This window comes from Empidonax traillii, unplaced genomic scaffold (genome assembly GCF_003031625.1).
Source record: "Empidonax traillii isolate 1590-97213 ecotype Southwest subspecies unplaced genomic scaffold, ASM303162v1 scaffold1114:size179974, whole genome shotgun sequence".
In the NCBI taxonomy this organism is placed as follows: domain Eukaryota; kingdom Metazoa; phylum Chordata; class Aves; order Passeriformes; family Tyrannidae; genus Empidonax; species Empidonax traillii.
The window spans coordinates 90,264-117,427 of record NW_020956307.1 but is presented as its reverse complement, the minus strand read 5'-3'; the positions used below and the strand labels follow the sequence as shown (position 1 = coordinate 117,427).

Genomic DNA, 27,164 nt, shown 5'->3' with positions numbered 1-27,164 from the left:
TCATTTTGGGGAGCTTCCACAGAGACAGTAAGGTTTGTCCAGAGGGGATCCTTAGGAATAGGACCCCACACTACACACAATCTAACAAGGCAATAACAAAATGCAATATTAGATGCTTTATACCTGGGATGAAGTGAGCGATGACAGAGTGAGCACTTGAAAATATAACTCATCAGTGAAAAGATGTTTGATTTGCCATACATCTTTTATTATAATGTTGAAAAATATCTGTACATTTATTGCATGCACATTTTTCTACTCCAAATAGCTATCCATAAGCCTGAGGATCCACTTATCCAGTAAAAACTTACAGTAAAAGGAAAAAACTTGCCTGTTCTGTAATCCAGGGCTTGGTAACAAGAGGTGTTCTGCATCGAATTTTCACTTTTTTTAATCTATTCTGTAGCAAGTCTGAAGCTGAAAACAGAGCCTGCTTTGACAGTAAGAAATTTCCTGGTTTTAAAAAGCTAAAAAGACAAAAGTTTCCAGAGATATCTTTACTAGAATACATTTTGTTCATATTTCCATGAACTAGGAGGAGATTTGGCTCTATCTTTTAGGGTATTCCCTATCATAAGTATAACTAGGCATGAGTTCAAAGTAGGGGAAAAAAAAGTGGATATTTCTTGTTATTAAAAAGCAGTTTATTGTCTGAGTACCTTAAAGGAACGCTATCAGTGTCCAAAAGACCACTCTAAATTTTAAAATGTTATTTCCTTATGGAGATCATAGAATCACAGAGTCACAGAATATTCTGAATTGGAAGAGACCCACAAGGATCATCGAATTCAAATCCTGACCCTGCACAGGACCATCTCCAAGAGTCACACCATGTTCCCAAGGGTATTAATAGCAGTAACCGCATGGCCCATTGTACCTGAAAGATTTTAAATTTCCCCTTTGTGTGAAATTGATTTTAAGATATATATAATATTAAAAAGTACATATAAATATATATCGGTGTATTTATTTCCCTTAACACTGCATTTTTAATGCTGTATTCACATCAGTCTTAAAAGAGCTTTTAGTGAGGCATCTCTGCTAAGGAAAACTAAAATTTCATGGTGTGAGTATCACAATTGAATAAAAAAGAAATGTGGCAAAAAAAAGGGAACTAAAGCATAACATTATACTTTCTAGTGGCGTAATACACATTATATTTTCTAGTCCAATAATACAGAAAGCACTTAGTTTCATCAGCTGCATTAGAAACCTGGAAGGCATTCACCTATTCACAATAATAACTTTCTCTTATATTTACAACTGTATATAAAAAGAGTATAGGTACCTTTAGCTTCATGCAAAATTCTCCACACAATCTAGAATTAGTTCTTCACAGAGCTCTCATACCTATAGAAACTTCCCTCAGTTCCCTAGACCTCTTCTATCAATTTATCTTGTCATTATTCAATTGAAGGACTGAAAAAAGTTCAAAAAAAGTAAAAAAAAAATTAATAAAAAAAACCCCCACAGCCAGACTTCCAGACTGTAAAATCACGTACCTTCTGAGAGGAAAAACAATTGCAGGCATGTAGTCCATCCTGAGAGTTTAGCAGTATTTTTGTAGACGGTTCACCCAGCGTTATCTGCTTGTGAGGACTTGAGTGCCGGTGGCATGTGGTACCTCACCTGCTTCCAGAACTTAGAATTGGGTGACTGTGGGTGCACAGTGTGCTGCTCTTTCCATTTGATGGTACCTTGCTGCTTAATAATAAACCTAAGAGATTCCTGAAGCTTCCCATAAGTCCCAATTCTCTCCATTTCCAGAAGGATCACCTTTGTGTCATTCTGAATGAGGGCATTGTATAAAGCAATGTGTTGATCATAGGTATGTTCTTTACAATTAACCAGCTGGTGTGTTAGAAGGATGATCAGCCGTCTACTGCTCTGCATCCTCTTCTCAATTGCACTGACAGTATCTAGCAACATACAAGAAAATTATGAGACTCTGATCTTTCTTTTAGAACCCTTTTGTGTTTGGGCTCTTCATTTTCATTGCTTTTTAACAAAAAATAACTTTTGTCTCACTTCAGCCTGGTACAGTTTATTTATTGGAAGAAGACTTTGTACCCCAAAAAAGAAAAAAACAACAACCAACCAAAGGGGGAAGCAGGGGGAAGAGAAAAGCAAAACAAACAAAACCCACAAAACCACAAAGCTTGCCTTTCAAACGTTTTCTTTGGTTGTAACAGTAATATTTTCACTGATCTTAAGAATTGCTAGGAATTTTTAGTCTAATGACCTTAGAGTCAAGTTCTGTAGATTTGGATTGCATCAAATAGTGCTTTGGTAAACAGTAAGGAATCATGTTCTATCAAGTTCAGTGCTTTAGAGACTGATCTAGCAATACTTACCCATGAAAACTAGTAATGTGGAGACTTTGGGGTGACTTGCTTCTAGGAAGCTTATTTACAGGCAGGGAGAGTGTTGATTCTCCTGAGTTATAGCATGCTAAGCTATACACTAATCTCTGCATTGGGTTGGCATTCACCCTGCAGGGGTGCATCCACACTTGCAGGGCATTTGTATGTCAGCACAACTGAAGGTGTTTAAATTTCCCACTACCACGATGGCAGACCTGATCAATGGAACTGTGACTGTGATGCTGGAGGTGTTGAACCTAGGAAACTCAAGAGCCAGCGTGGTATGGGAGAAAATTCTGGAGCAGCTTGGAAAGCTCCACATCAAGCCTCCAGGAGCTGCTTTTCTCAATGACCTGCTGGGATGTCTATGGGAGGAAGACTGCAAATGAATGCCTGTTCAGTGAAACTCTCATCTCAGTTATAAGAGGTTCCTGTGGTCTGTAGAATAAAATCTGGAGTTGTTTTGGTGGCAACATATGATGCTGGGCCAAAAGAAAGGAAGTGGGAGATCCTAGATGAAGAAATTCAATATAACAATTATTTAACAAGTCAACTGATATGCAGACATCATCAGCCAGCTGCATAAGCATCCTCTTTTCCTTTGCTGGGGGCTGCCAGCCCCTCAGTCTCAGAGGCCCAGCTTTTTCAGCTCCTTACTTTTTCAGAAAGAAAACCCTTTCAGTGACTTCTCCATTCTCTTTCCTGGCTCTGGGACTACTTCGTGAAAACAATTTACCTTTCTATAATGTTCACCAATTCAAACTCTTTTCATTTTCTTCTTTTCCTGATGTTAGGAGAACAGATACCTTGGAAGGTGAGAAAAATGAAGCTAAGCAGCTACTCCCATAGGTTTAGTTCCCATAAGAGCAACAGTTAAAAGAAAAAAATTCTTTCTCAGTTTTGAGGTGCAGTCCATTGTGCTCAGGACTGAAAGACCATGGACCTGAGGAGATACTAATTTCTTCATTTGGATTTCTCATGTTATACTTGTGGCAAGAGGAAAGATGGGGCTGCATGCTGCAAATACTTTAACCAAGGTATTCATTGCAGCCTGTTCCATGAATTTTAGAAGTTTATATAAGTTCAGAAAATATTGTGAGAGAAAAATGCATCACAACTGGTACAGAAAAAAAATCAAGCATCTGAAGTCCAGCTAGGAAAGTATGTTAGTGGAAGTATAACATAAGCTTGTCTGGTTCTCAAAACCTTTTCCAGTCCTTCGCCCATGGCCACTGTTGAAGATAGGACATTTGGCTACACAGAACATTGCTCCAGTGAAGTGCAGTCATTCCTCTGTTATTTGCTCGTGGTTTCTTGTATTACAGATACAGTGGGTCCAGAAGTGCTTTGCTAGATTCGGCAGCAAGGAATGCAGTTGGCAGGAAAATGAGACCATGAGAACAATGGAGTAGAGGTAATGTTGGTGAAACCTCCCATTTTTTGGGTAGTACTTGCGTTTGCAACTCTTCAGGTCACTGCTAGGTTGTAGAAAATGCCAATAATTGGCAAGGTCAGGAAAAAAAAGAATGCTAGTTTAAGGAAACATAATAGGAGTCCAACAGCTATGCAGTGCTGTTTATCACTCAAATCATTCTGTATAATTTTCCCTTTTACTGGAAGAACACAAGTTTCAAGTAACAAAGCTTTGCTCTGAAACCAAGAATCATAAGCATTTCTTGAAAAAATAATTCCATTTTATATACTCCCTGCAATTATTATTTTTTTCCCTAGAAATACATGGAGTTTTACAATGAAAAATATGAAAAACTATGATGCATGTTCAGGAAGAATCACAATAATTCAAAGAGGCCTTTCCTGCTTATCTTTGTTTAGAATATTTTAATTGTAGGGTTTTGGATTTGGAAACCTGATAATGAAAGGCTCAAGATCAAAAGATAAACAAGATTAGGGAGCATATGTTTAAAGTCCATCTTCCTGGAAGCAGAGAACTTTTAAGTGCTCCCAGTGGCAGGTAGATTCAAAACAGCTTTTCCACTCAATTGAAAACATTTTTTGGGCATCAAAGTGGATAAGAAAGAGAAAAGGTAAAGGCTGGAGAAGTAGGCAAGAAGAGAAAAAGAAGAACAATAGTCAACACTTGTGGCATTTTTAGATTTTTTATTAAATCAGACCAAACAAGTCAAACAGAAGTTACTCACTGTCCCAGGCTGGCTTGGTGAGTCTTTTATCTGTCACTCCTGGGTTACAGGCTTCCATTCATACCTTCACTAAGTGAAAATGTATTTGTTTTTATCCAACCTGTTAGAGCCCTTGTAGGTTACACAGTATTAAACTCAGTTGTATGCCATGCTCAGTTTTCATCATGATTTCCATCCAGCAACCACAGTTTGAGAGTAGTATCTCAAAAGAAAATATTAAACTGTCTACAATCTCCTGAAGAGGTGGTCTAAGTTTTTGTCATTGGCACTTTTGTGAGCTACTCTTAACTCCTTGTGCTGGATCTAACAACAGTCTGGCTCAGCAACTTTTGCAGCTTTTTTTTTACATTTGTGTTGCAGTGTTTTTTCTCAAGGCCACGCAGCCCTTTCACAACTCTCCAGCAGAGAAGAACATCAAGGACCTCAGCTCAGGACAGATAAATGATACCTGGCCCAGTGCAGATGACTTCAGAAATGTGTAACAGAAAATATGCTGGCTTAGGCTTCGTGCCTGCTTATTGACAGGGAGAGAAGATCTGGTCCACAGAATAAGCAGAGCACAAGATAAACAGATAAGTCAGCTCTGGAGGAGAGCAGATAGCAACTAGGTGACAGAAGTCATACAAGATAGTGTAAAGGCGTTCACATGGAATTAGCACAGATCAATTAACATGATATTCTGCAAGACAAGAAAGTGGAAATAAAGCATACCAACCCTCTCCTGAATCAATGCTGGGAATTGTGTGAAGGGAAAGTAGGTCATGTCAGTGAACAGAAGCTGAACTTCCTGTGACTTTAATGCCCTCATAACACCGGAGTGATAACAGCAAAGGTATTTCCTCAACTCAATTTGTGGTTTTCTCCTCTTTCTTTTGTTGTAGACAGCCTCACAACTAGTACTCACATTGTGGCTTTGCCCAGACAATGGCTGTGCAGTTAGGTTATCCAAAGAGCAGGTGCATGTTTGAAAGAATCGCACGTGGGGTCACATTCTCTGCACATTTCAAGGTGATAAACAATCTATTCCCCTTCCCTGTAGCTTGCTTTTCTTTGCACACTGACTAGCACTGGGTGCCCTTGTGTCACCCTGCCTGAAAAAGCAGACGCACAACTGCTGAAGAGGTGAGCATCAAGCTCGAGAATTTAAAGTGGCCTCCCAGACACCTAAAAGAGCCTAGAACCACAGTTTGCTCATGCTTGACAGGTCATTTAGTGAATTATTAGATCTGAAACTTACCTTCTCCGGGATATATATCTCTCCCATAAATACACAATTTATATCCACATTTATTTTCTAGAATTTCTGGCATGATTTGATAAACAAAGTATTCCACAAAATTAGCTTCATTGGTGTGATTTTTGGGGTAGATAACATATGCATCATATGTCTTCCCATCTGTAAGGCAAAACAAGGAAACTGTATTGTGTCGGCATGAATTAGAGCCGTCTGTTGCAAAAATTAGGAGAGAAATAAAAATATCAGTCTTTGAAATAGATCTAAGAGGGAAGTTCCTGCCTATCTAAATAATGTATATTATTGGATGCATGTTTGGAAATTAGCGACTGTGCACATTTGATGTTTTCTATGCTCAGTTGTTATGTCGTGTGTTTGTACCTTTGGAGAACCTGAATTTCATATTGTGAAGGCTGAATCCTAGAGTAGGATTTCAATTGATCAATGCATATTACCATGAAATAGAGATGAAGCTCAGCATTTGGTATTTCAGTGATACAATGGGCTGTTAATAGACTTCGTCTCTCAGGACTTAAATTCTTCCATCTTGAAGAAATTGCTTATCATTACCACAAGATATCATACTTCTGAGTAAAAAGCTCCATTAAGATGTAGTCTTACAGTCAGAATCAAGTACAAAGTTAAATATTTATTTAGCTCTTTGCTTCATTTCTCTCAAATATGTTTTCCATTACAGCATTTTTATTCTAATCCCAAATGTTTAATTTCTTTCTTTCCAGGGGAGATCCTTTCTTTTGTTCCTTTCTGAGGTTCTTGCTCAAACCATCCTAACAATAGATCCCACGGGGAACAGCTTTCTTTCTCAAATCTTACTCACCATCCTTGATGGAGTAGGGCTGAAATATCTCCCGATACAATAGGACAATATCAGCTCGGAAGGACTGATAAAGTATAACCGAAACTGCTATTGCAGCTAGCAGAACTAGAGATCCTGTGATCAAGAGGACATTACAAAGAACCACTGCAAAGGAGAGGGATATATTGTTAGCCACAGAGAAGTTAACCCATGTGCTGAAGATTTAGCTTGTCATATTCTTACTTCTTTTACAGCTTTAAGGAGCTTAAAACAGGGATGATAAAGCTTTTTCCTTCCCCAGTTCGTGTTGCCAACACAGAGACCCCTAAACTAGAAGTGTATTAAGCAGTAGATAATTAGTATTTACTTTGTTGAATCCAGACCTATTTATACTAAATACCGCAGCTGACAATGACATTTAAGTATTTTGTAACTTTGTAAAAGTGTTAATAACACAACCAGGAACAATGTTCAAACATTTTGTAAGACATCTAAGCCTACGCATGAAAACTGTTAAGTGTCCACACAAGGACAAGGCCTCTGGCATGATTGCACAAACAAGGTACAAGGAAGCATGATGTGCATGTAATGAAATCTGCGATGTAAGAACTAAGTACATAAAACAAGAAGGAAAACAGAACATGTCCTGGTTGTAAAAATATAATAAACTGCGCTGAAGTCAGATGATGTTCTCTCCTGCCTTTTTCTTTAAAGAGGATCAAGGAGCATAAAATAGCAAAATAAGAAGAAACAGGAAAGAAAGTAGCCAGCCACTTTAGCTCCCGCGTCCCTCATGGACGAGCTCCTGAATCTCTCAGCACGTTCACCTCAGAGATGAAGATTTATCATGGATAGATTCAGACTAGATACAAGGAAGAAATTTTTTACCTTTACAGTGGTAAAACACTGGAACACATTGCCCAGAGAAACTGTGAAAGATGTCCTTCCAATGGCTGAGGTGTTGGGACTAGATAACCTTTAAAAGTCCATTCCAACCCAAGCCATTCTATGAATTTATAATTCTGTAAGGAAGGCAGTCACCAACTCTGTGCTAGTCTAGGACATGATTGTGATTATCCCTCTTCTAGAAGAGAGCTGCATTTCTATCGCAACCCAGATAGACACATTTTTGCAACAGTCCATTTTTCCTCATGTTCTGTGATTCATGGAGCAGAAGTCAAGCCAGATATGTGCATCTTCTAGATAACATCTAGTTCTGCTCTAGCAAGAGACAAGGTGAGGTAGAAGCAATGTCGTTTCATACTCATTTCAAACTAGAAAGATAGAATCTTAATCTACAGACTATTACAGTCATAAGCTGAAGAAGATTCTTGACCTATGTCCTGGATATACCAGGATTCAGTATTGAAAACACTATGAATTCCAGATGGCCAAAAATGAAATTAAAATATCAAAAGCTTTCTACAGCAATTGCACAAAAAAAAGATGCAGGGAAGATTAATGGCAATTGTTTCATAGTAGAAATCTGTTCGTAAGCAAATGAGAAAGATACCAAGGTCTTCTCCACTTGGTTGTAACATGTAGACTCAGACCAGTCCCATGTACATTTTTTCTCTCACAACTAAATCCTTTAAGAGATTTCCATGCACAGTCTACCATCTTTACATAGTTATTTGTGCCCAAAAGGATAACTCACTATCCTATAGTTGTAATGATATAACTGCTCTGGGGACTTTTCTGTGGTTCAGATCACTGAAATTACTTGGAATAAAAAATATAGTCCAATAAATTGGATTAGGTGATGAACTTTTACCCCCAAAAAACCACACATGAAAACATCTAGAATGTACATCTCATCTGCATAAAAGGGCCCATCTGTATTTTTATTTTACTATGCCCTGAACTGGAATATCACTAGAAGCATATATCCCTTCAGTATTAAGAAGAGATTTGAGGTTCATTGCAATTTCAGAATTATTTTAGCTGAGGAGAGACACACTCTGTTGAACGTTGACTACATAAATTTAAATACATTCTAGCAACACAAACATGGAGATCAGCTGTGGCATCTTCACTGTAAAGACCTTTCACAGCATCCCAACCCATGGTGGGTGATTATATGTCCTGCTAGCAGCTCCACACAGCTAAGCCTTATGCATTCAGAACAGGGGAACAGCCTTTCCAGGCTTTTCGTCCTCTGCCTCCAAAACGCACAACGGACATGTGACTGCAGCAACAGACCACTCACCAGCACTTGTGGAGGTGCATCTTACAGCAGGCCAAACAGTCAGTTTTACTTTCCTCTGCAGAAGAGGCAGCAGATTGGAAAACGCTACAGATTGTATGCAGCCAGTAAGTATGCTACCAAGTGAACACACTGACCACCACCAAGGAGCAGTTTGAGACCTTTTGCTTGGACTTGGCACTACATGAATGAAGTAAGATAAAATATTTAGCAGTGAAAAGTCTCTTATTGAAATTTACAGGTTTCCTGTGCTTCTCTGGGAGGTATGGATTAAGGCAGTGTATTGAGTAGTACTTATAGAGGAAACCTAAAAATATTAGTGCAAGAGAAATTCTGCTGAATAGGTATAGAAAGAAAGAATTTAGAAGTACATTTTCTCTTTTCTCGGGTAGGATGTGAGGTCAATCTAACATGATTTTCACACTCTTCACATTTTTTCTTTGATATTTAAAGGGAGAAGGAAACATCAGGATTGTGATGAAGCTTACCTCACCAGTGCTAAACCTGAGGAAAACACCTTCCAATAAGATGGAATTGAGCAAGAAAACAACTAGCTCCTTTTATGGTGAAGTTTGGCCATTTTGTATTTTTCACAGTGCCACATGATGCCTATGAAGGAATCTTGTCTTTATCGACCTCTTCAGGTTTTATGATTTCATCCATTTTCCCAGTCAATACACACACACACACACACAATGAGGAAAATCCTATCACTACCTGGTGAGGACAACCCAAACATCAGAACTTGACACTGTTTCTTATTGATTCATTTGTTGACAGTGTGCCTATCACAACATTACAGTTACTGTTGTAATGCATTGTCTCTATAAACATCTAGAGAAGAAACAGAATCCAACAACAACTTCTGCAATTACAAACCTAAAAAACTGTTTCTGTTTGGTTTTGTACTGATTAGACCAAGGCTGGAAAAGAAGTGATAAATTTCCTGTGTTTATGCAGCTTGTAAAGCATCAGACAAGAATTCCACAGAGGTCTTCCTGGAAGAGCAAGTTCAATTCCTGGTAAGACTAGCTTAGCCTTTCATTTCTCTGGAATAAATCAGCTGTCTTCAGCACAATGGGAGCAAGTGCCACAAGCCCCTGAACAAGGTTGAATAGATCCTGTTGTTCCATTTGACTTTGCTGCATCATTTAGTGGCAGAGTTCATGAGTAGGCTGTCTTCTATTTATTTACATTCAAGAGTGATGGGAATACAGAACTATCAGCTCATAAGAAACAATATTGGGGAGGCCAGAGAAAACAAGCCAGGTTTCCTGACGAACTCCAGAGCAGTTTTTTCTAACTTCTCTGACTTCTAAGAAGGATCCACTTCCAGACAGTAAAGACAGAGATCTGGGTCTGGAATTCCTGTCCACATCAGTCTACCAAATATGAGTCAAAAGGTTAGGTTCAGCATTAAGTATCTTTGAGAAAGAACAGAGCTGATGCTTTGGGCTGAACTTTATCTCTGCTTTGAATAACTGGAATTTCTGGTGCTCTTCAGAGAAGAGGGTTCATGCCATAAGGATTTGTGGTCCTCTGGATATTTTATATTTCCACATGAATAAGAACTGAGGAATGCTCAGGGAGAAATAAGATGATGCTTGTGGGTCAGACACATGAAAAGCCACCTCCAGTTATTTAACAAGCCCTGAATCAAGATAATGAACTAAAAAGTAGTGACAGCTTATATATTAAAAAAGAGGGAAGGAGTTGAAAGGTATTTAGAAAGTCCATATGTTCCCTAGCAGACAGGTTAAAAGGGATTCTGAGGGGATCTTCCTGTCCTCGCTGGTAGAAGGAGATAACACATTCACTGTTTCTCCAATTGTTTGTCATTGCCTCTGTCTCAGGAGCTAACAGCTTCCCTCCCTCTGCCAGCAGAGATACTTTCATGAGCATTCATGCACTGCAGTTATCAACGAGATGGACTGACATGAACAGTGTAGATGATTAATTTCCTCATTCTTGAGAGGTGACATCTTTCAGCATAAGAGGTACCAAGCAGCTGCAGAGGGCAACTGGGAGTAGTCTAGCAGGTAGAGTCTCTGTCTCTTGCCAGGTGTGCAGCAAGACTAGCTTTGACTTTGCCATGAAAGATGGAAGAAAAGGGAATTACAAGTTGTCACAAATTTATTAGCCTTAGTGACCAGAGGCAAACTACTCCAGTGACACAGAAGATTTCAGAGCATATGAGAAGACATGTCTCATGGCAGAGAGAGAATGTAAAATCTGGGATGATCACCATCTGTGGCATTAAAAATATAGTACTGAATATAAATATAGTACTGAAATGAGATGTGAAGTGAAGGTGTTAGGGATGTGTTGGTGAAAGATTCAGAAGATACCAAACAGCTTCAGGCAAAGAAGGGACAGAAAGGATGGGAAATAGTGTGGAAGATGAGTTCCATATTGACTACGGGTGATCAAAGTCTACGCAGGGGTTGAATAAGAAAAAAATTGAGAAATCTTCCACAGCAGAAGGAGAAGGCAACCTCTAAATGTAGCAGCAGCAACAGCAGCTGAAATATGCAGGGACATTAACACCTCCTAATGGAGGCTAGAATACAGCTGCAGAGATTGTCAAAATTCATAGTCAAATCCTCATTAAATTGTTCTCATGAAACAAAGAAAGAGTTTGCCTGATTTCTCTGTGTCTGAAGGACATGGTGTGCGTAGTCTGGATACTACCAACTCACACGAAAAGGAGCTGACTACATTGCATTATACCTGATAACTGAGGTACTTAGGTCATATAGCTCTTTTCTACAGAGCTGATCAGCTTCTCTTAGGAACGTTTATTTCCTTTTTATAAAGATAAGTGAAAAGACACTTCAGACAGACACTTGAGATAGACACATTTTTCACAATACAGAACTTTTCTTCGCACACATACACGAATATATTCACATGAACACACCACGTATATATCCTAAGCTGGAAAATATACTTTTTTCACTGTGAAATGTCAAACAGCTTTGCCAATGACATGCATTCCTGGTAGTATTAAGAAAGTATTTTTGTTTTCCATGGGAGCAAAACCAAACAGCTCTCAACTGTGAAAGAAGGTCTTCCCTTTCTCATCACTCCTTTCTGGAATTTTTTTTTTCTTATGTGCATTGCAATTGTTTCTAAAGCAAATTGTTAGGGTCAATTATAGTGATATTATTAACAGTGAACTAGGACTTAAAGTATTTGATTATGAATCAGAAAAATAAATTTAATTCCTGGTTCCCCCCAAAAAATTTCCATGTGGTGAACTGAATCATTCTTTCAGCAGGTTTTTGTAAGACTGAACAGATACGTACGCAAAGGAGCTCTAATGCAAATGCTTACAGCATCTTTGCTTCCTCCCTGATCTGTCTCCTGTGCTGCCAAATACTATTTATCCGGTTCATTAAATGTCCCCAAATGGACTAATTTGAGTAGTAAGTGGCCCAATACCCATTCAACTCTTAATTCCTATCACAAATCTGTGCTACAAATTATGGTAATGTAACCCCTACTGAACGTCCTAAAAAAAAAAAATTCAGAATACAGAACAGGAATTTGTGTAAAAAGAACATTACAGGATAGTAGCTAGCAGGCACAAGTTGTGCTGTGGGAAACACTGAGGAGCAATCATATATTTGGGAAAAAATGCACAAAATTTTTTTCTATTAAAAACAAACACACAAACAAACAACAACAACAACCAAAAAGGAGAGCGCACATTTTTATTACACATTTACCAGATGAGAGGCACAAGAAAATCCTACAGCATTTTTATTATTCTCAGAGGGAAGCTGTCATTGTTCTAGCATAAATATTGCTCAGCTGTGTGAGAAGTGAGTGAAGAAAACTAAAGCAGAGCACAGCTGCTACTGGAGTATCATTGCTTACACCAACAGTGCTGAGGAGCAGAAGCAGACACCTTGTCAGTAGCAGCAACAAGGAGAAAGGAACAGGTATCCACACAAAAAGGGCAGAAGCAAAAGGGAGATCACAGTCAAGAGCTTTCATGGATGTTTACTGAAGATCTATGAAGAGAAAACAAAGTAAGATTTGTTGACAACAGAAGTCAAATTCAGTGATTCACTGGATGAATGTAAAATATGTTACACTCTTTTCTTCATCTCGTCTGTAATACAGGACCAATAAAGGAGTTGCATTGCTGAACTAGAGTGAGTAGAAACTGTTACTCAGTTTCCTTCCCTCTCATTGCAAGTACATTCCCACATTCAAATAGTGCAGTGCAGACCTGATATGCTTCCAGCTTCCTGAGTGATGCTACACTCACACACACTCATCCAACCAAAACATCTCCTGCCACCTTCTTTTGGAAGGAGGTGGTGCTATCCTGCTGTTACAATTCATCTACATGCCTTCTAACCCTGGCTATGGTAAGGAAAAAATGTCTAGTCCTTGAAGCTGTGATCCTGTAGAAAGTTATGGGCAGTCAAGAATACTGCAGAACATAGATCTGTGCACACCCTGTGATCATAATACACTTGATTTTACTCTTCCCACCATTCACCTGTAGAAAAATAATCCCTGTTCAAGGCCTTGACATTTATTCTCAAGGTCCTCAAGAAAAGAAAGCAGGTTTAGATTAGATATTAGGAAGAATTTATTTACTCAGAGTGTGGTGAGGCACTGAAACAGGTTGCCCAAAGAAGCTGTGAATGTCCCATCCCTGTTGGAGCTTTGAGCAACCTGGGCTAGTGAAAGATGTCCCTGCCTGTGGCAGGGAGGTTGGAACTAGACGATCTTTAAAGTCCCTTTCAATCCAAACCATTCTATGATTCTTGGTGTTTCAGCATATCTGAAGGGATAAGAAAGGAAACCATTAACTGCAGCTTCTTCTTGTGCCTTCACAGACAAAACAGCATTTTGTGCCGTAGGAATCTAACCTATGAGTGCTGGTATCAATGCTTAGGAATCTGCCTATCCCTGTTAAAAAAAAAAAAAAAAAAAAAAAAAAAAAAAAAAAAAAAAAAAAAAAAAAAAAAAAAAAAAAAAAAAAAAAAAAAAAAAAAAAAAAAAAAAAAAAAAAATCCCATAGGAGCTAAGGATCATTCTGGTCCCCACCATTTACTGCCTTGGATTTTGTTTCTGTTTCAGGTACTCCTGGTACCATGAACTCAAAAAACAAAACAAAACAAAACAAAACAAAACAAAAACCAAACCAAACCAAACCAAACCAAACCAAACAAAACACCAAGGGTAAGCCTTTGAAGTGCTACTGATGCCTCTGTGTGTCACAGAGTGAACACAGTGGCCCTCAGAGAGAGAAGATAAAGAGACTCCAAAGAAGTCACACCACTTGACATTCAGTCAAAAAAAAAGGGCACTACAGTGGATGCAGTATGGGAAGGAAGGCAGATCAACTGGCAAACCAGCAGCTGAAACTCTTATTTTTAAAGTTTGCCTATTTTCTGCCATGGTTTCACACTAGAAGCTACAGTTTGTCACAGTGGAGAAATAAGGTAGAAAAAGGATACTCTTATCACAGGGCTGATACAGTCACACTCTGTTCTGTACATTTCATCTGTCGCCTGATACTGAGTTATCCCACACACACACAACAGAATTTACCCCAAGGACTTTCAGCTATGAGAGTTTTGCCACTGGCTTGAATATAGGGGGAAGACGCAGGCTGTTTTTCTTCTTACTAGGAGAAACTTTCTTACTAACCAAAACAATAAACTCACCAACATATTTCAAACTGAGTTCAAAGTGTAAAAATCGAAATGAAAAATCTTACCCTCAAATTGTGTTTTGAGTTCTAATGTCACTGTGACTCTTGTGTTGTACATTGTATTCAGTGCTATACACGTGAAATTTGACTGCAGATCCTCCTTTTTTACTTCAGTTATATTCAAAGTGGTCTCTTCATAGTATTCTTGCTCACTTCCTTCAAAACTAACAGAGAAAGAAAGAGCTGGTACATTCGTTTTAATGGCTAGGCACAGTTTGCATAGAAGAAAGATTATTCTGTTTTATATACACTTACAAATGTGTTTCTTCTTGAAATCTTGTAAAATCACAGTGTTTCGCTGGGATGTTATTCACATCCCATCTGACAGCAGACACTGGCTGTTTCTTAATCCCCAGGAGGGCCTGACATTTCAGAGACAAAGCAGTACCTAATCAAGACAGAGAGATGTAAACATTCCTCGATGAAAAATGTAATTTTATTTTTCTCATAACATCTTTTTCTACAACATGACTTGTGAGTTTTGTCTCAATGAATTTGACATATTTTTCTGAAATACTGCTGACAAAATGATGCGTAGAAAAGACACAAAAAGAAAGAGTAAAATGAAATTTAACAAAAGATCTAGTAAGACACCAAGGATTACAAAAGGAATTATTTATATTTATTAAGATGAAGAAAAGGTACATTTTACTTGTGATGTGTAACACATGTAATCAGCTACTGAGAAACATGGAAATTATATGCTGATTTACACACCAATGTATATAGGCAATATGACATTTAAATTTTAGTATTATTTTGCATAAATCTTCTGTGCAGAATCTTATCTTGGATTTTATACAAGCTGGACAAGAGTAAAGTAAATCTGTCCAAGCAAAATTAAAACAGGAAATTATTTATTATGTATTTGCCATTAGGAAATGTTTGTTCCAAAGTAAGAGTCACCATTTCACTAAAAGAAGGTATAAATAAAACATATTAAATTGTTTCCATGTAAATCTTCATCTAAGGACTTTGATAAGATTATCAAATCTTATGATTAAATCATGAATTGGTATTTGAGAGCATGGAGAAATCCCTTCAGCTTTGCAAACAAGAGACAATAGTATCAGTACAACAAGTGGGTTCTCTATGTAAAGTGAATTTGCTCCATGTAAGCAGTGCCAGATTACTTATTGTCCCAGACGGGTAGACAGAGCCCACAGTGCACTAGGCCCTGACCACCTTATTAGCGAAAGCTTTTCCTGGAGAACAAATCTAATTCACATCTAACAATGTGACGAGACAATGGGGGGAAAGAGAATAAAACAATGGTAATGCAAGTCAACATGGCAAGTCTCTGAGCCATAGTGTGTGGCACCTCAAAGAGGCCTGTGGGCCCCTGCAGTACTTGCTACCAGAGCAGTCCTACTGTAGGACAGAAACAGTGGAGTGGTAATTGTGATCCCTTCTCCCACTGGCCCAGCTTCACCCCACTTGCCCTGGGAGACAGGCGTCCTGGATTACCTAGTTAGGTTTAGATGGGCTCGGACACTTGCTGGAGAGGTCCACTTTTCTCCACTGACTATACAAAAATCCCTGACAACTCTCACTCCTACCAGAACCACCTTGCTCTGATGGTGCAAGTTACCCAAGACAAATCTGAATCACTGAGAACATCTACAGGCCTAAACAAAACGGAGGTAGGGAGCAACCTCTACATAGCAGGCTCTCCAACCAGCTATTACTAAGTTCACTCCTTGGTCCTGTCTTTCAGCCCTCACAGTATCTTCCTGATAGATCAGACTGGTCTGATCCATGCTAGACAACATGGACATGGGAGAGGCAATATTCCTCAGACTCAGAAGGGCCAGCGACCGGCCCCTTGCTCTCCTTCACTCCTCGACATAGACAGAACCCCTGTCTCCACATGGGGACTGAAAGTAACATGGAGTAGGTCTAATTACGAGAATAGCCCATCCATCCCTTTTAAGGGGTACCACCAAGCAGTTTCAAGGTACGTAGCTAAAGTTCTCTTTGAAGTGGATGGAAGCTTTCACCCCTTCAGCTGACACATAATGATTGTGTGAATAATCCTAGTCTATCCCAGGGAGAGTAGAAGAGGTTATTTAAATCCCCTTAAACTACACTTAATACCTGAAAAACCCATCAGTTATCTCTAACTTCACACAACTGTGCTACCAGTGAATTAAATCTCGCAAACATTATGACGCAAAAGTGTAATGAAAAATAAAAATCTTCTGGAAGATCCCTGTGTTTGCTAGACCATCACAAAATGTTAATTTAAAAACAATTTAAAGTCTATACTCACCAAGCTCCACTTCTATTACTCCTTTATTCTTTGGAAATAAGATTTGAGGAGGTAGAGGTGAGTGTTTTACTTAAGAAATAAAAGAGGAAAAGAAAGCACATCTTAGAAAGTTGTGAAAATGCATTTTGTTAGATAACACTTGCAATCTGTACAGTTAATATTTTATGATCACAAACACAATTGCAAACCAACAGTGTTTCACATGCCTGTTGGAATAATCTGGTTTTATTCCTATGACCAAATATGTCTGGGGAGTATGTAATGTAATGGCCAGTCTCTTCGTGAACGAAGAACCGGGGAAGGTCTTTCCACCTTCCAGCCTGCGCATTGGATTTTTTAGGTGAGACACAGTGTGCGCGGAACTGAGCCCACCCTTTAATCCTGAGGTTCATCTGCCGGGGCCAAGCACGCTTGGACAGTGGCAGCGAGGTCCTCAGGACGTAGATGGATTGCCTTACAGGGCTAACGAGCTCCATCTGCCCGGGGAGGGGCCCTGACCGGGACTCGAACCCGGGTCTCAGCATTCACAGCGCTGTGCTTTAACCACTTCACCACCAGGGGCTCCCCGGGGAGTATGTACATGAATAGTGTCAGTATTTTCTACCCATTTAATATTTAAATTTGAACATAAAGAGCGAGGAAAAACATTAGTTTCTGAAGTACTGTTTTAGCTGCTGAGTGGGGGGAAAAAAGCAAATGCAGTTATAGACTTTGTTTTTTCAGCTGCCTTTTTTTTTTTTTCAAGAGATATAGCGATTCCTTCCAACATTGGAGAAATTACTCATATCCACTGTATGAAATAGCTAATATGTACTTTTATGCAGTGTTTGAAGTAGTAACCTTCTAGCCCATAGCTGCCTGCCCAGGTTTTTCTCTGTTTACCCCATCTCTACAGCTTGACAGCCAAGCATGTCTGCTTCTGAAGACTCTCTGCTGTCTGTGCATCTTTTGTTTCTGCACACAACTGCTTCCCTTTACATCAGTCTGCATGACATTGAGCATTCCTCATCACAGAGTGGTGCAATCGTAAAATCTTAAAGTTTGGAAAAGACCTCTTAGATCAAGTCCAACCATTAACCCATCACCGCTGTGTTCACCAAGTGAGCTCTAAGTGCCACATCCACTTGCCTTTTGGATAGTTCCAGGTGTGGTGATTCCATCACTTCCCTGGGCAGCCTATTCCAATGCCTGACTACCCTTTCAGAGAAGAAATTTTTCTTATATCCAATCTAAACCTCCCTTAGTACAACTTTATGCCATTTCCTATAATTATCTTCTAGAAGGAACACTATTTTTATTTTGATATATTTATTTTCCATTCCCACTAATAATTGCTATGGACATGTCCAAATTACATCCAGTCACTTGAATTAGGCATTCAAATACTTCAGAATTTTTTCTCTTTATGCATTTTTCTTCTTTTCTTGGCCTTTACACTGTCTCAGACTTCCCACTGCAAATGCATTGCTTGCTATCGTTTTCCTCATTAAACTTTTCCAACTCAAGGCACCTCTGTGAAACCCATATAACCTATATACCCTAAAAAAATTTCTGGATTCATTTGTGCCTCTGCTTCCCAAACTACCAGAAAAGCAGTTCTCTTTACCCATCCTAACTGTTTCTAATTTTATTAACTGAATCTGATAAAATAGAATTGTGGAGAGAGCCAGTAGCTCTAGCTATCTGAATATGCTAAGTTCTTAGCTGCCAGCATTCAGAGGCAGAAGGTCCTCTGGATCAGTATGAATCTGGAAGGCAACAGGAATGTACATCATAATTCAGTATTATTAACAAAATATAACAGCTCCACTCAACAGCATACTAATTTTAAGGTCTGATAAAACCTCAAAGAAGTTGTCTTTAAATACTTTGAATTTAGCAAAAACTGGAGCAGGTATGACAGACCCAACTCAGATTTCATGTTATGTTGCAATCTCTTCTTTCTGCGAGGATTCCAAAATATCAGACTGACTTCAAAATCTGCCCGGATGTAACATAGGCTTTTGTAAATTTGAATGCCTTTATGCTAACAAAACCCAGAAATTTTTATTATAACCTAGGCAGAACAGTATTCCTGGCCAATTAGAGAAGTTTTGATGGAAGTACATTCAAACAAAAAATTGTTTGGCAGAGAAGTGTACTGAAGACCAACATGGTGTTACACAGAAGAGGAGGAAAGGCACAAGACTGTCTAAGTTACTGTACTAGGTCTCAGCTCAAATCTGCATTTTGTCCAGCTCAGAATAATTAGAACAAACTCTGCTACTGAGTTGTGGGCACAGCAGCAAAAGACTACAAGCAAGGCTCCTATGCTCCAAATCTGCATTCTGCCCACAAGCTGGGTGCCTCCCCACAACAAATGAACATTACTTATTTTTGAAAAAAAAAAAAAACCCACACCTTTTCTCTTTATTGTAAAAAAGAGTTTTCCTTTGCTCTAAGTTGACATTAGTCTTTTTATCTTAGCAAGCTGCAAAATGACTGCCTTACCCTCACTTATGAAAATTCTTGTTGCTGAGGCATTAAATACATTTCCTTTATAAGTATAAATAAATTGACAAGTATAATAACCATCATCTTCCCTTGTTGGGTTCTCAATATAAATGTATTTTTCTTTCTTGAAGTATCTCTGTCCCTGAAGAGGTTTGCAGTCCTGGAAAAGAAAAATTTATTTGGTTGCAAATAGCTTTTCACAGTATTCTGATCTACGCTGGCACTCTCGGGGGTTTATTTACCTTATACCACTGGATGATAGTAGCATTCTTATAGTTATCAATAGTAGGACAAACAATTCTTCCTCTTCCAGTGTCATTTGCGTAACGAATCTTACTTGGGAAACATATTGCTTGCTTGTATGAATGCACTTGCACACTCACGTTGAATGACTTTGTACGATTTCTTGAACTTTAAAAATGGAATAAAGGTATGTCACATAGTCTTTGTATACAGAATATATTAAATATTTTTTTTAAGTGTGAGTCTTGTTCTATAAACCTCTGTACGATTATTTTATTTCAGTCACAGGTTGATTTTAACGATCTGTTGTAAAAATAGCAATTTCAGGAAGAAAACTTACGCAAAGGTATGAAAAAAAAGCATAATTTCCCCAAATAATAATTAGAAAATGTTAATAAAATGCCTATGTTTCTTGCTAGTCTTACACCTTTCATTTTTCAATGTGGCACTTACAGATATGTTAGACAAGTGTAGTTTCCAGAATCCTCTCTAGAAGTTGGCAGAAACCAAAGAAATCGTTCTAAGGAAAATATTCGTGATCCCTCCTCTTCTGCAGGAATTATTTTGTTAGTATCCATGTGATACCAGGTGACTTTTACAGATGAACTCCATTTGGGACATTTTATAACCAAAGCCTCACCTTCCATTGCATCAACTGTAAATGAGCAAAAGATTAAAATTTAGATGAATTAAACCTTTGCCACACTGAGACAGAGGAGAGCTTGGCATTCCTGGATCAGCAGGCTAGTCATGTCCCTCTAACTTCCTTAGGTTTCCAGAGATGACACATAGCAAGCTTATTCTCACGAAAATTTTTTCATTCAATTTTGTTTACCTTGAGTTATGGAGCCATTTTTTTCCAAAAATAGTAATTCAACTGTGAGACTGAAACAAACAAACAAAGCCCTAGATTCTAAGCAGACACATGCAAAAAAATATGAGGATTTAATTGAAAAATAGTGATTTCTTAAAATGAACTTTTTATGTAAAGCTTTACCTGAAATACTGTTTTTATTCAAAAGAGGAATTAAAACACAAAGAAAAATACTGGCTTTAATGCTGCACTATGAAGTTTGCTTTCCTTATCTCAATATAATTGATAATTATTTATACAATAGATAACAGTTTTTGTTCTACCTTGTTAAGGCAGAAAAAGGAATTTTTTTTTCATGGAAGTAAAGAATCATAGATGGAGGAAGTCTACAGATTAGATCCTTAGGGGAAAAAATACCCAACCAAACATAAAACATGAAAGAAGAGATTCTCTCTGAAGTTCATGAAAATGGGGGGAAAAAATTAAAGAAATGTAACAGACTGAAAGGAAGAATTTGATGTGAAGGTGGGAAGGTGAAAAGATGCCAGAAATAAATAAGAAACAAATAAGTAGTTTCGGACAATAAAACACACATGCTCACACATAAGAAAAAAAAGGAACAAGTTGGGAGTAAAACACTACATTCTTTAATATTTTTTTTAAATGCATATACTTCTACTTTTGAGTACTGAAACTGGTCCAGAGAAACTTGAATCTAGCAATTTTCACAAATATTTAAGTGCTCGGGCACCTGAACAGGGAACTGGCTACTGAAAAAAGAAATACTGATTGGAAAGTTATATCGCATTTTGAGAAGAGAAAGACGAGGAAATGAGCATGGATGGTGATGGGATAAGGATGGAGATTGGCAGAGAAACTTCAGTAGGTAAGGGAGCATGAAAATGAGAGTAAACAACCAAATAGGTAACCAAAATAACCATCAAAAATGACACTGCGAGAGTATTGCCACCACCTGGCTTTAGACATGTAGGTGCACAAATCAGGGGATGAGTCTCTCTAGATGGTGAGTTCTTCTGCTCTGGTTCTTTCTAAAGAAGCAGTCCATCTCTACCGATATTAGGTGTCATCTCGCTTAGCCACATCAGGTATGAATACCCTCAACCCCGTCATTTTAGACAGCATTCCCACCCATCAACCTTGCAAAGACAGTGAGTGGGACATATCAGGGGTGTCAGAAAAGGCAGCACTGTCCCACCAAAGGTGCAGAAAATTAGTGGGGAGAGGGAAGACATGGAAAAAGAAAAGACTCATCTAAACTCATTTACATCAATGAAAATTATTTTGGTAAATTCTTCAACAGGATCTTAATAAATCCTAATTTGTTTGAATCTTAGCATTTGTATTGTAAAACTGACAATATGGAGAAATACTTAGAGATCATATCTTACAAAATTTTTCAGGCAAACAAGCATCGCATCTAGAGAATAGAAGTACATGAGTGCTATGTAACACTGTGTCACTGGGCAGCAATTTACAGCTGAGTCAGAAGAGCTGACCCATCAGAAAGAGCTTACTGTTCTGACCGTCCCTCATGAGCAGTGAAATGTTGTTGATAAATTGCACTTTTCAGTTAATACCCCCAAATCTGGGACATTAAAGACCATCTTCATTGAGCAGAGCACCCAGTTACACCCCTGGTTCAGCAGGGTGCATATGCCCTGTTCAGTGCAATTTAAGCATGCTCTTGGAGACATTGCCCAGTTGGGACCTTGAGCAACAGCTACTCTCAAGTTCTTTCAAAAAGACCCTTTTGTTTCTGCTTGCAGAGATGCCAAGTGGCAGAGTAGAACCTAGACTTGATGTTGTAGAAATGGACAGTACTTGCCTTGTTTTAATATACAGAGAAAACATATCAAGTTTTAAAGTTGTGATTTGCAACCTGAGATAAATTCAGTAATTTTAGGTTTAAAAATAAAACTACCAATTTGGAAACAGCCTACACGTTTCTACAGAACAAACCTCATCAGAAAGTATTTTTAAAATGTGACTTACATAGTTCAGTTGTCATGGAAACCGAGAGGAAGGTAGATAGGAAGATCAAATCTACGTACACCATCATATTTCTAAATCAGAAAGAAAAACATTGGTATCTTAGAATATACTCTGACTGCATCAGTAATACTGTGCTGATGTACATCGTCTAACAGAAAATGGTATCATGCAGTGATAAACTGCATCATGTGAGCTGCTCTGTATAGTGTATTTCTGTGTGTGTGTGTGTGTGTGTGTGTGTGTGTGTGTAGCAGTGGTTTTGCAGCTTTGAGGAGATGTTCTTTGTTTTATTATCACTGTAATAGCTGATGTTCCATTGGAACTACTGTTATGACTTCCTTTAGGGGTTGGGGAATTACTCTGCCATGGTGAGCCTCAGGCAGAAGCCTCTTTCCATGTGGTTGTTTCTTTTAAGGAAGCTATATGTACACTGGCATTCTCTTCACAGTCAAGTGCAGAAAAATTATACCTCAACTTAGAAAAGAACAAATCCTGGTTTAGAAAATATATACCCTGGCTTTGAATTAAGGTTACATCCAATCAACTACTTAGGTGCCCAAGACCTTTTTGGCTTTCTAAGCAAGTGGAGGTGTTTTCACTGACAGCTCCTCTAGGTAAGTATTTAGCAGTAAGAATAAAACCAGGGTAGTGCCATCAAAAATGCTAACTTGAAAGGGAACTGAAAAAATGAACTGGAAATGTAGGTAAAGGAACATATATTATACTCATGTAACAGCAGTAGGGCAAATCCCATCCTTCACTGATGTTTTCATTTGTGTCTAACTGATATGGACCTTCTTGTAATTCCCATCTCATGGAATGGCTTCAGAACTCCACAGCAAACCCCTTCATTAGAAAAACTGATCATTTGATCATGGACATTACATTGATCTAATCCAGGAATGTCTCAGGAGACAGCAGGCATGCAATCCAGCTATACTATGTAGCTGTAAGCATTCTACTTACCATTAATAAATCCTTCCCTTGAATGCTGTCCTTCACTGCAGATCACAGAGTGGTGGGTTCTATTATCATGTATGAGTAAGAAGCACTCCCACGGTACTGCAGATAATTGACAAGCTTACAGGAGAAATCAAGTTAGAAATTAAGTATAATTAATCTTGCAGAGAGTGAGCACAAGAGGAGTAGTGAAAAACAGGCAAGAAATATAAGTACCGTCATCACACTTATGGCAAGGAAATTTTATTTCAGTGCCAAAGATTTCCAAACTAAATAAACATTGACAGACCTTATCTAAGCCTACATTTTTGCCAAGTCTGAAATTCACAACAGATTCAATTTTGAGCTTTCACAAATGTCACCAGCTTTTTATTGATTTGGAAAGTTTCTTCTTTTAGAAGGTTTATTAACATCCAGGGGGCTATTCTAAAACTGTGAAAAATAATAACGAAACTTGGTATTAGAAAAATGTGAGAATTTCAGTGTAGGTGTTGTGCAGGGGTATTGACAAATCACAGGAAAGATAAGGTTTAGACCAAAAAAGCAGAGTCTCAGCATTAATGTCACAGCAAGACTGATGCCCTTGTCTTTTACAGAAAGTGATTGAACAGCCAGTGTGTGCGAGGAGCTATTTGCTTTCATTAGAGCAGGACAAAAGCACCACATACAAGTGCAAGTCTATTGACTTCTTTAATTCTAAGGTAACTTTGCTCCAGGTGAATAGACTTTTAGAGGATACTTTTGAACACAACAAACATCAGGAGTTTTACGCTGGAAGAAATTAACAAGAACAGGGTTCATGAGCGACCTGGGTCAGGACAAACCCTCAGGAGAGAAAGATATGTTGCAGAACAGCACACAACAAAATTCACAGCATTATTTCTAACACTACCATGGACCAGAAATACCCTGAATATTCCTTCTCTGCTGAGAGCCTTTTCCTAGCAAGTGTTTGGTTCTGTTCCAGGAAATTATTTGCCCCCAGCGAGGTATACCAGCAGTTATACTAACTGCCCTACTATTTTTTTGGGCTATTTTCATTAAGCAAGTGATACCTCAGCAAGATGACAAAAAGTAAAACAATAGATTTTTTTAAGGAAAATCAGTTTCATAGACTAAGTTTGGAGACTGTCTGAAATGAGGTCCTTTCTCAGTTGATATTTTATTTGTATGTGCCTATTATGCATTTGGCCACAAGTAATATCATCAGCAAAGATATTGGAGAGTCCCTTATTGCCAATGCTATTGCAGGCCTAGAAATGGAATGCTAGTGATTAAGAAAAAGTTGTGAGGAAATATGCTTTCTCTGTTTTTGAGCTTTGTCCAGGAAGGGAGCCAATTGCTTGCTCTCAAAAACTTACCTAACAAGTGCCAGAATGATTCAGAAGTAAGAAATTTATAATTTCTTATCTCCATACTTGCTACCAGCCTGCACCAAAAAAGTGCAAAATATTTGAGGTAGGATTCTCCCCACCAAATTTGATGATTTCTTTATTGATTTTCCCTCCATTTTTAAGCTGCCTTGTACTGGCAGCAGTTTAAGTAGAGTTTAGGGTTTGTGTGTATGAATACGGACAATATATGAGGCTCTAATTAAAGAGGAATGTTCCCTGAAAATACAAAGAGATCAGGCACTTAAAAGAACAATGTGATTCTGTTTGCATTTTCCAAAGTCAGCAGCAAACACCAAATTGCCTCAACACGAACTGAAGCAGAGGCTGCAGTTCTAGACAGAAAATATCAAGAGAAGAACTAGTTTTATAATGCCTTACAGCTTGTGGCATTACTCTGCACAAAGCAAAATTAAGGCACTCATGTCCATGATCCTTGGGTCAAATGAAAAGAGCATTCTGAGGCACAAAACACAGGCAGTAAGACACCTCAAGTGCCACAGTCAAAAGAAGTTTCCGTAGCTTGAAGCACTGAGAAACAAAGACCATAATTTCTGGAAATAATTATGCAGTTTCTGCTTTTGTTGTTTCATTTAGAACATTTGTTTTATTACATTTGTCTAAAGTGAAACCTGGATAACATTTTTTTGGGTCCTCAGTATACCATAAGTTTAGATTGCTAATATTTAGGGGGATAAAAGATAAGGAGACATTTTCCATAAATCTCTTTCTTCCTATAGCTCAGATTAAAAATTTCAGTGTGATGCTGGAAAAGCACTAGATCCAAAATCTGGGATACCTGAGTGTGTCAAAACCTAGCTCCTAATGATTAAATATCAAAGGAAGGTGAAAACTGGGAACCCTCTATGTATGTTGCAGAAGCAGTACTCTATAGGGTTTAATTCATTGTTTCTTCAAAGGCAACTGTCTTAGTAATATATTTTTGATTTTCTTTCTAAAATTGTATTTGGCAACAGAATGTTTATAGTACTGTTTATAAAAGTGACAAGCATTATAAAGGCACCATATTTTGCATGCTAACAAAACAGGGAAATGTTATTGCAATTTCTACTCTAAAAAGCTTAACAGACTTTATGATGTAAACATATCATGAATGAGAAGTTGTGTGAGATTTGTTTACTAAGACATAGAACACATACACCTTTTGAAAATGATTTTCATTCTTTTATTAAAGGAGAAAATCCATTCTGACTGAAAATGGGCTGTTAAAATAGCAACAGTAAAACGGGTCTTATTCCAGAACTAGCATTCACAAGAGTTAAGAACGACACTAGTTACAGATGTAAGTGTAAAATTAAGGAATTTCAATATCAAAATATGGAAATGTTAGAATTTATATACACAGTATTCATAAAAATATTTTGAAGAAAGAAAGTGCATAAATATATTAACCTCTGATAAATCAATTGCACAGTAAAGATTTTCTGTGTCTCTCACTTATTAGTAAAGCTATATGCCAGAAAACTGAGGTAAAATTCATTTCTAAATACATTTCATTGTAAGGTAAATCTTTTTGCTGGTCACAACATTGTCTATCATGGAAGCATATCCACCATTTTAATCTAGTATTATTTCTTGAGATAAAGAAGCACATAAGTGAACTAGAATAAACTTTCTTACCAAATTCTTCAATTATTTTTGGTTAAATGATAATATAAAAGTTTGACCTACCATCTGGAAAATTCAGAAAGCAGAGAAGTGGCTTGTTCTCTGTGGCTGGGTCTTTCGCACTGATTTCTCTGCTTAGCTTGTACCAGATATTACTGGGAACTGCTTATCTGGCTTGTGCAGTTCATATCTGCATAGCAAAATACACTGCTTAATCCTGAGACACCTCCCACTGAAGAGAGCAGAACATGCAAATTACTGTAGTAATTTATCTTAAATATCTATCAGAGGTGGCATCTCATAGTTCCAATCAATCAGATAGCTTTTATCACTAGCATAGTTTTTCCATTAATTGCAAATTATTCCATTTTATTATATTGCAATAAATATGCTGGCGGGGGAGGATAAAGAGGGGACACTGATGGTAGAGGCTTCTTTGAAACGGATTCTGCTTGAAAACAAGTGAAAGCCTTGCCTGGTCTAGTCAAGTGAAAGCTCCCTTAGAACAGCTCTAAAAGTCCCTTGTGAATCAGGAATAGTTTTTAGTGAAGGAAACTGCTTCACTGAAGCTAAACTGAACAAAGAAGGTGCTGAGAAACCAGTTTTCTGCATCATCAGCTAAATTAAGTCTCTGAGGTAAAGATTTTATTCTATGGTCATTCAAACTCTTTTTTTTTTTTTTTCCCTGGCAGAGTTCTGAATACCATTTGTCCCTTCCAGTGTTCCTGGGACTCTACTGTCAGCATGCAGCAACTCCACATCAATACACAAAGATGTACCAATCCTACTCCAGTATGCAAAAATCTTACTGATGTCATAACCTTGCTCTC

The 27,164-nt window shown here is 38.0% G+C and overlaps 1 protein-coding gene across 2 annotated transcripts; it reads right to left on the bottom strand.

Annotated features, from left to right (window-relative positions):
* Nucleotides 1–1,557: 1,557 nt before the first annotated feature.
* On the bottom strand, nucleotides 1,558–26,490 carry IL1RL1 (interleukin 1 receptor like 1). Of its 2 annotated transcripts, XM_027905045.1 has the most exons (13): nucleotides 26,398–26,490; nucleotides 25,868–25,928; nucleotides 23,321–23,434; nucleotides 22,355–22,425; nucleotides 19,981–20,182; nucleotides 19,527–19,695; nucleotides 19,282–19,444; nucleotides 16,792–16,860; nucleotides 14,775–14,907; nucleotides 14,526–14,683; nucleotides 6,595–6,738; nucleotides 5,760–5,918; nucleotides 1,558–1,919 (listed from the first exon to the last, which is right to left on the bottom strand). In XM_027905045.1, the coding sequence occupies exons 4-13, from the start codon at nucleotides 22,419–22,421 to the stop codon at nucleotides 1,573–1,575; spliced, it is 1,611 nt and encodes a 536-aa protein (XP_027760846.1). In that variant the 5' UTR covers nucleotides 22,422–22,425; nucleotides 23,321–23,434; nucleotides 25,868–25,928; nucleotides 26,398–26,490; the 3' UTR covers nucleotides 1,558–1,572. The 2 variants fall into 2 exon arrangements, with proteins under 2 accessions (XP_027760846.1, XP_027760847.1); XM_027905046.1 differs by lacking the exons at nucleotides 25,868–25,928; nucleotides 26,398–26,490 and having other exon boundaries at nucleotides 23,321–23,475.
* Nucleotides 26,491–27,164: the final 674 nt, after the last annotated feature.